General features: G+C 44.5%; 1 protein-coding gene across 1 annotated transcript; it reads right to left on the minus strand.

Annotated features, from left to right (window-relative positions):
• Positions 1–4,266: 4,266 nt before the first annotated feature.
• LOC126522825 (PEST proteolytic signal-containing nuclear protein-like) lies at positions 4,267–8,706 on the minus strand. Its single transcript, XM_050171652.2, has 5 exons — positions 8,599–8,706; positions 7,963–8,192; positions 4,869–4,946; positions 4,745–4,797; positions 4,267–4,678 (listed from the first exon to the last, which is right to left on the minus strand). The coding sequence occupies exons 1-5, from the start codon at positions 8,651–8,653 to the stop codon at positions 4,561–4,563; spliced, it is 534 nt and encodes a 177-aa protein (XP_050027609.1). The 5' UTR covers positions 8,654–8,706; the 3' UTR covers positions 4,267–4,560.
• Positions 8,707–8,803: the final 97 nt, after the last annotated feature.

Here is an 8,803-nt window from a genome sequence, read left to right on the forward strand (position 1 = left end):
TGTACTGGAGTGAGTAGAGCAGGAGTGTGAGGTTGTCAGAAGAATGTGCCGCATTGTTTTGCAAGGCCTGGATGTACCTTGTCCTGTATGTGGTACTTGTCCCTGTATGTACTGGCAGCAGCGGTGTCACAAGTAGATACGAGGTGGAATTTAAGTGGAGGAACGTTCGAACATACAAGGGAAAGTCCTACGATTTAATGGTTTTTATCAGACTAACCAGGAACCAATGACAAACGTACATGATAAAAAGCATGTGTTTTTTCCTGGTGCTCGCTGCTTACACAAGTTTCAACATTTTTCCACGGGTGACTAAGCACAAATAAAACGCTTTTAATGTGATTTGCCTTCTTTGGGAACTCCACACACTTTCAAGGGTTTAACCTTTTATCTAGCCATATTCCCACCAACTTGGGTCCCTGGGTTAGTGGGTATGTATGTACATATGTGCTGCTCTTCAGTGAACCTCTTCGGCGCCAACTTGGGTATTTGCAGCTCTACTGAACCTCTCTGACATCGACTTGTGTCACTAGTTATGTGCTGCTTTAATGGCAAAAAAAAATCAAAAATTTTCTCCAGTGCTGTACAGAATCTAACCTGCATCACACATACTCGGAAAATATTGTCTGAATATATTGCACTGTAAACTAAGGAGCAGTGGGGCTGTGGCTATGAGAGAGAGAACGACGACAAGAGAGACAAACCTTGTTTTGTTGCTCGATCGGCTGTACTACCTCTCGCTGCTCTATCGTTCTAGTCGCGAACGCCTACTGCCCAAAGTGCTTCACGACTTGTGGTGGAAGGTGCTGGACCTTTTACAAACTTGTAACTCTGAAGCCGAACGATACCTGTCACATCTCCCATGCCTGAGGAAACAATATATTCACACACCTGCCATGCGCGAACTTTGCGGTGATGCCACTAGATGGCACAGCATGGTCAGCGGGAAGAAACAATTTGGATCCCAGCTGCATACATGCCTCTTACATAATGGGTCTCTGCAGCGGCAATGCGTTCTGTCGCTGCGTTGTTTCAATTACAATCACACTAACATCGACATTCATCGCAAGAGTGGTTCTGCCAGAATTTGTTTAAGCATTGTTTTTTTAAAGTGAAATCTTCTGGGAGGATGAGATCAATTGTATGTCGTTAGCAGCCTCCGGAAGAGGCCAGTGTTTTTGTGTACTTATTGATTAGTAATACAGTAGTGATATTTTGTCTAACTTGTGAATTATTAACCTTTTGTAGTAGTAGTGTTTGTTTATTTGTTTTTAGAACATTTTACACACATTTACAACTTAACGACACCAATTTCAATGCAAGGTTCACAGGCAGAGCACGATTGAAAACTCCATCTTCAAATGTGCGATGGTTCTCAGCTAAGCTAGTTCGTTCATACTTTTCAGGAATTGAGCACACTTATAGCGATAGCTCTCCTTAGCTACTTCTCCCACTTTGGATGGATGGACGCTGGCCAATCTTGTGCAATAAAAACAGAAAAGAGAGTCAACACGAGCCACTAGGTGTGTGTTGGATGCCGTCTTGTCGAGCGGACATGGGCCACGGGCTATATGCCCGGATAGGCAACTTGCTGCTGTCTGGCCTAGTAGACAACGTGGGTATGCACCACTGTGACTGTGCCCAAACAGACAACTTCAGCACTGCATGTTTGATAGTTGCATTAACCACTGGGTATTTTACACTCGGTACGGGTTGCTTTTTGATTAACCTCTTTCATGCCCACTTGGGTCACTGGGTATGTCCGAGTTAATTGGGTACTGCAACGCATGGTCTTCATGGCGCCGCCATTCTGAGGTGCAGCATGTCCAGAGGGAAGTGAGAAAAAGAGAAAACGAAGAGACAAGCTTCATTTAGTGAGTGTGATTGAGTACGTACCGCTCTTCAACGAACCTCTTTGACGACAACTTGGGTCACTGCTGTGTGCGTCCACAAGCCATTGGCCAAACTGGCCAATGCCACAAGCGGAAGCTGTAACTCGCAAGAGCAAGAGGACGACTCTGTCCACTGACATGCACACCTCATGGATGACTTGTTTTTGGAGGTGGCAATATGTGTCGCTTCAATGCTAATCGCATAAACGTCGACATTCATTGCGCAATGGATTCTGCCGAAATTTTGCATAGCTCTTTGTTTCACATAGCTGTTGTGTGCCACTTGCTGCTGTGGCACACAAGTGGCAGGCTGTGGTAGATTTTTTTACAGCGAAGCTGCTTATAGCTAGGGTTCCGTGCATTTTTTTGTGTGCGTCAGCATATCTGTGTGAGCAAAATCTATCATCAGCAATGGCTCGAGCGTCGTGTTCTTCCACAGCTGACTCCATTGCCGTCCATCATTCCAACGTAAAATTTCACTTCTCTTCTGTCATCGTAATGGGGAGGTCGCATCAAATTTTTTTAATTTATGGGTGTAGGAGTCATTGTTAAGGGGGTATGAGCCATTCATTGTCTTACATGATGAATAAATTTCTTGTGGCACAGGCATATAAATGCTTACGAATTTCATAACAAAGGTGATACGAGAATGTGTGTGCATGCTTATTGTCACGATGACCACCGATCAGGACAATAAATATGTTCGTGCCTTTGTTCGAAATTCTGTGTCACATGTGTGTCCTGTCGTAAACAGCTTCGTTGGTCATCCACCTTCACAGAGTGGAATGGCTCATGAATTTTCTTTCACTCTCTGCAGCAACAGTGTCAGTGAGCTGCGATTTTTTTCACATGTGCTTTAATTATTACTTTTCTCAATTTTGTTATGAACATAGAATATCTTTCCTAGTTTCCGGCCCCCTCCCTCAAATACAAGCTTATATACACAGCTGCCGAGAATCCCGAGAGGCTCTTGCCACTTCGTCCTCGTCACCGTCGATGACCTTGTTCTCTTTTCCCACCGTAACAATACTGTGCTGCTAGTCGTTTGATTTCCAGGATGTATGGCCATTTCTGCCGTACTCAAACGTACGCACCATGTTTGAAGGAATCAACACCAACTTCATGGCCACCGTGTTTTGTTGCTCAGCATGAGGTAGTTGGCTTGGTTACTGGCCACCATTTGCCACAACCTAATGGGGGCAGAGTGCATAACACTTGTTTACTTAAACTTATGTATATGTTAAAGCACCCCAGTGGTCAACAATGCAGTGCACAAAACTTCTAATAGGCTTAGCTGATCGCATTTCATTGTGAACATGTCGGTTCCTGTGCTCGGCTGTGGCCCTTGAGACAGACACTAAGGCCATAAAGAGCTAAGGTTTATTCTTGCCCCAGCGAAGCCAGGCTGGCTCCAAGAATGCCGACCATCGCTCGGGCCGTCACACGTCACAGGCAGTAGTTCTCCTGGAAGACGCCGAGAGGCAGCCCAGGTCGTACAGTACTCTGAAGAAAGCTTGCACCCTTTGGAAATTATCTTGTCCCCAAATAATAATTCACATCTTGCAAGCCTTTCCTTTAATGCTGCATACCTGGCACTTCCGGGTCACAAAGTGCATGCACATTTTTGGTGTGACATGGCATTCTTGACAGGAAAGTAACGAACTTGGTTTTTCCGAGTAAACACAAGACAGACTACAATTGTTGTTTAGGGGCAAGATATGGCCCAAGGGGTGTAAACGTTTTCTAGTGCAAAGTTCTATTCCCAAGATCTTTCTGTCTGCCATGCTGACACTGGAAATTATAACTTTAGGCAAATGAATGAACTAGCACCAGAACCAACGTTCCTTTCTTCAGTGGGCACCTGTAATGATCATCCCTCACAAAAGGCAATGCCAGGGCTTGTTCTTAAGCATGGTCGGCTGTGAGCCTGCCTCCACACATGCAGCCTAATTTAAATGCCCTTTTTACCAAGAATGTTCTTACGGGACTGAAACACACTATCTTATTACATTTACCTTCTAAAGAAACCTCTGGTAATCAAGTTTTGCTATTCATTCACAATAAACAATGCTGCATGGAAAAGGCGGCAACTGATTAAGTAGAGATACTGGAGTGGGCAAATGAAATGTGCACAGGAAAGTACTATAAAGAACATCTCTTACAAGTAACACCCAGGTGTGAAAGCTGATGTAAATCCCAGAATAAGCAAACAAGCCAATAACATGCCAACACTACACAGACTGGCAAAAGTCATGGAGTGTTCACATTTTATTTGTTCACTATATACTATAGGATTCCTTGGCTGATTACTTGCTAACTAGATTGGTTAAACTACTTCCATAACTTATTCAAATAAATCACATAGCCAGAGAAGCACTTCGGAGATTTTGATATGTTTATTTACAGACCAAAAGCAGAAAATTACAAAATATATTGCAGTGCTTTCTAGGGTAACGCTACTACCATTCCAATGAATGGGATGTGAGCATTCTTTTTTTTTTTCCTGGTCCTGACTTTTACATGCTTTTATTTTTTTACAATGGTCATGCCATCTAGATGAGGCATGATGGCCAAACAATGAAGCAGACAATACCAATTAATCTCAACAAATGCAAGCCGGCAACAAAGTGATTCCCTAGCTCACTTGTTGAGTGTATGTAAAAAGCTTCCTTTAATCTGCTACTTCATTCATTTTGCTTTTCAGGTCTCTCTCGAAAACTTTCTTTACATCACAAAATCCCTTGCGAGTCTTGCCAAACGAGTTGGGGCCAGCAGACGTAGGGGTGTCCCTGCATGGGACAAACAAGACAGTGTCAGCTCCTGTGTTGTTCTCGCCAAACAAGTCTGCCAATTACCTGCCAATGTTGCGCATGCGCATTTTTGCCTCAGGCGGCATCTCCTCTTCTTCCTGCCAAAAGCAACAGTCACTCAGTAATTGTATTCAAACAAAATTCAGCAAGGATGGCAAAAAGAACTCACATCACTGCTTTGGTTGAAGGCCTCGGCAACGGATAAGCTTGAACTCTTCTTCATTGGTGCTTTCTGCTCTTTGGATTTCTTTGCATAAGTCACGTAGAAAAGAAGAAACATGTACACAGTCAACAGTGTGCTAATTGAGCCGGGTGGTATATACTTGGGCAAAGAAGGCGGCGCTCTTGAATGGGACAAGAGGTGACGACAGACACAAGCACTGACTAGCAACCAGAATGTTTTACAATGAAAGGCTAATTATATGCAGCCATTACCAAGTGCATGACAGTGGGACATGTTTACAAATTACATTCAAGAAATTGCAACTCTTCCTTGAGCAAAGATACAGAAGGTTCACTGATGCAGGATTTAACCTGTGGATAGCAAACAGTGTAGTGCAAATTGTAAAAAAACATGCTTGCCAGACTTGGACTGTTGCATGATCATGAAAAGATATTGGGAGCAAAGAATGTGCAAAATTTTTGAAGCATTTACTATCCACAAGTATGGTGAATCCTGCTTCAATAAACACTCCTTCTCTTTGTTCAGCAATGAGCTGTCATATCTTAAATGCATTGGTAAACGTGTTCTGCTCTCACACACTTAATGATGACTGCAATGCAGCCGTTCATTATGAATAGACATTATGGTTTCTAGCCAGCGCTTGTGTCTGTTGTCTCCCCTTGTCAGATTCAAGAGCACCATTTTCTTCGTCTATGTAATCAATGAGTGTAATTTACTTGTGAAGCTCAGAACTTCTAAAAACCTCAAAATCTGTGGCTGCCGTTACTGTATCTGCAATTCACCTGCGATGAAGGTCGCATGGAGAAAATTGATACTCACCATACAGCCACTGATATCAACTGAGCCTCCTAATGTTGGGACTAAAGTCACCAATGAACTTCCCCTCACACACCACAATGTGTGCAAGTTAGTAAACAGCATGATCATATTGAACAGCATGTTTTACGTTTTGCATAGGAAAGGGGAGACTCCAAGAGATGCCATATTACTTCTGTACCACATGAGTTAAAAATTGTCCCATTCCTGCAAATTTCACATTGTCGTCATTCCCTATAATCCTCGACCATCTCCGACAAAGTTTCTCGCCCTTTGGCACCCATTCTGTTAGTCCAGTAACACTACCAGTTATTTCTTTGTATATATCATGCAACTTCCCCATCTGCACTTCTTCCAGTTGATCTCGACCCACTCCACATCTAACAATCGGGGACACAGTTTAACAGACAGAGCGCTGAAAACAGGTAGCATTAAAGACTGACCAAACATTATTTTTGACACTGAAATGCAGTCTAACTGTCTTTGGATTATTGATGGCTGACAACAATTTCCCAGCTATAAACAAGTTCTGCTACATCATGTTAGCCTGCCCATATTTTTAAAGTGGTGCAAATCCCATCTTAAGTTTACAACATACTCTTGCTTATGAAAGGTCCGTTCTCAATATTTGTGACACTTTTGATACCTAGGTACACTAGTCTACCACTTGAGCTTGGCTTAATATCTGTCATTGTGTCCTTCCACAGTCATACAGGTTGAGTCAAGCTCAAATGGAGGACTACTGCTCGAAGGTATGCTTGGTGTGCTTATGTTAGGCTTACAGTGCAAATTCATGTTGCTTGCTGGCACGTAAGGCTTTGCAGAAAGTTTCAGAAAAAAAAAAATCTGGCTCCAGCCAGATCAGCATGAGCCATGAATACAGTGGTTCAACCAAGGTCAATAACTTTTGGAGTTATCGCTTTTAAGGAATGTCGAGCCTTTGCACTGGATGTCCTGTCACACAAAAATCAAACTACATCTGGAAGTAATCAACTGAAAATCTAATCCCAGTATGAGAACAGTGGGATGTATAACACCTTCAGCCTGATGCTTATAATTCTGCAAGCCAAAGTAATGACTCAGAAGCACTAACATTGCACATTGTGAGCACATCTGATTGCACCTGCACAAAACGAGTTACATCAGATTCACAGCACGGAAAATATCAAATACATGGGCAAGAACTGTGGGAAGAATAGGGTCTAAGTATTTGGCTTTTACAATACTCTGGTTTCTTTTCTTTTTTTCTACACTGTCTACTGAATTGAATCATGAGGTTTTACGTGCCAAAACGACTATTTGATTATGAGGCACGCCGTAGTGGGGGAGGACTCCTGATTAATTCTGACCACCAGGGGATATTTAACGTGCACCCAATGGACGCGACACGGGCGTTTTTGCATTTCGCCCCCATCGAAATGCGGCCGCCAAGGCCAGAATTTGATCCCGTGACCACGTGCTTGGCAGCGCAACACCATAGCCGCTAAGCCACCGAGCAAGGTTCTGACTGGTGTTGTAGAAGTCGCGGGGCGCTTTTCTCGTCGCGACGATATATTGAATTTTTTACATGTACTGGTCCAGGAGGGCACATGTAACCGGAGGCCTCAGGAAAACACCTGAGATTTAATAACGCTGTGTCTAAAGGTACGCCGCCCGTGCATGCTTTGCTTCCGTTTCGCTAGCTCCGCTGCTCACGTCTACCAATTTTTGCACATGTTTTGGCAGAAGGACGTTTATTTAACTTAAAGCGGATCACTAAAGGTGCTTTCGAAAGATCACATAGGGCAGCATACGAATAGCCTCGCACGAGCGAAGATACCTCTCCAGGAGAGCAGGCCCGGTCTCTGCTACGGCCTCTGCTGCTCCCCCGGGGAAATCAGTTATGTTATATCGAAGGTAGAGCGCCGTAAGTCGCGAGAAAGGTACAATCCGGCATGAATGACGCAGCACGAGCGCCAAGGGCGCGGGAAAGTTTGTTCGACGTACAACCAGCAACGAAAAAAGCGCCTCGCGACTTCTACAACGCCAGTCAGAACTTCGAGGCACCGGGGCGGGTTACACCGCCTAAAAGAACAACCCCTTACATAAAGCCTGTCTAAGAAACAGACACAGCTGCGCGCTCGCGTGTTTTCAATGTGAAAGTTACGAGTTAAGATGAACCTTGCTGTCACCGTCTACGAACGGCACTGGCGCAGACATTGCCAACACCACCACACGTACAGAACCGTCCCGTTAATGCAGGAAAAAGAGCGACAACACTTACCGGTCCCCCAAACTTGATGGAAATCGGTGCGGGTCCCGGCTTCTTCTCTTCGGTTGCCTTGGCGCTGCTGAATGTCCGGGAGAACCCCATGGTAATCTTTGGCTTCTTGGCTGCATCGTCGCCGCCTTCTTCATCGCCAAGCTTTCGCTTCTCCGAGTCGACGGGGCTTGCAGACTCCCGCTCCTCATCGTCACTCTGGCGGCCTGACGCTACCGCAGTAGTGCCACCGCCTATGTCAACGGCAAATACACTGGCAGGTTTAAAGCAACGGCTCGATTAATCAAATGCCGGCAAGTGACACGCTGATCAAAACACACTGAACACACTGCTCTTGAGATGTCCGCGGTACGGCCGCGATCACGCAACACTCATGCATATTTGCTAATGCAAAAGATCGCAAGATCACTCGCTGCTTATCACACTGCCCCATTTCCATATATGTACTCAACTGTAATAAGCATTCCATTTCAAAAACTCGCTGCTGCGGGGAGTAAGGCGTCTGAGGTTCTAGTCCTAAGGCTAAGGCTAGAAACAGCATCCAAGACATCAGATCGTAACATGCACCAAACCCACCGTCCAACTCGGTTTATGAGCCTTGCAAACCATAACAATGAGAAACAAACATGCACCAATTACCTAAACTAGCGCTTCCTTTATCGTCCCAACGACTTCTTCCAGTAGAGCTCGCCATTTTGCGCGCAGATTGTTGTTACTAGACGACAGGACTGCTACACTGCCAGGATGAGCCGAAACGCACTTAAGCCCTTAAGCTTGTTCGTAAGAACCTGATTAACGCCTTTAATAATATTGAATTAAAATATCTGGTTGTAATGTTTTTGTA

This window comes from Dermacentor andersoni, chromosome 6 (genome assembly GCF_023375885.2).
Source record: "Dermacentor andersoni chromosome 6, qqDerAnde1_hic_scaffold, whole genome shotgun sequence".
NCBI classification, from domain to species: Eukaryota; Metazoa; Arthropoda; class Arachnida; order Ixodida; family Ixodidae; genus Dermacentor; species Dermacentor andersoni.

Bases quoted from the DNA above. Each gene is read 5' to 3' on its own strand.
- LOC126522825 (XM_050171652.2), bottom strand. From the start codon at position 8,653: ATGGCGAGCTCTACTGGAAGAAGTCGTTGGGACGATAAAGGAAGCGCT. The intron at 4,947-7,962 runs GTAAGTGTTGTC...ACTTATGCAAAG, and splicing joins CCATCAAGTTTGGGGGACCG to AAATCCAAAGAGCAGAAAGC. The intron at 4,798-4,868 runs GTGAGTTCTTTT...TGCTTTTGGCAG, and splicing joins CCTTCAACCAAAGCAGTGAT to GAAGAAGAGGAGATGCCGCC.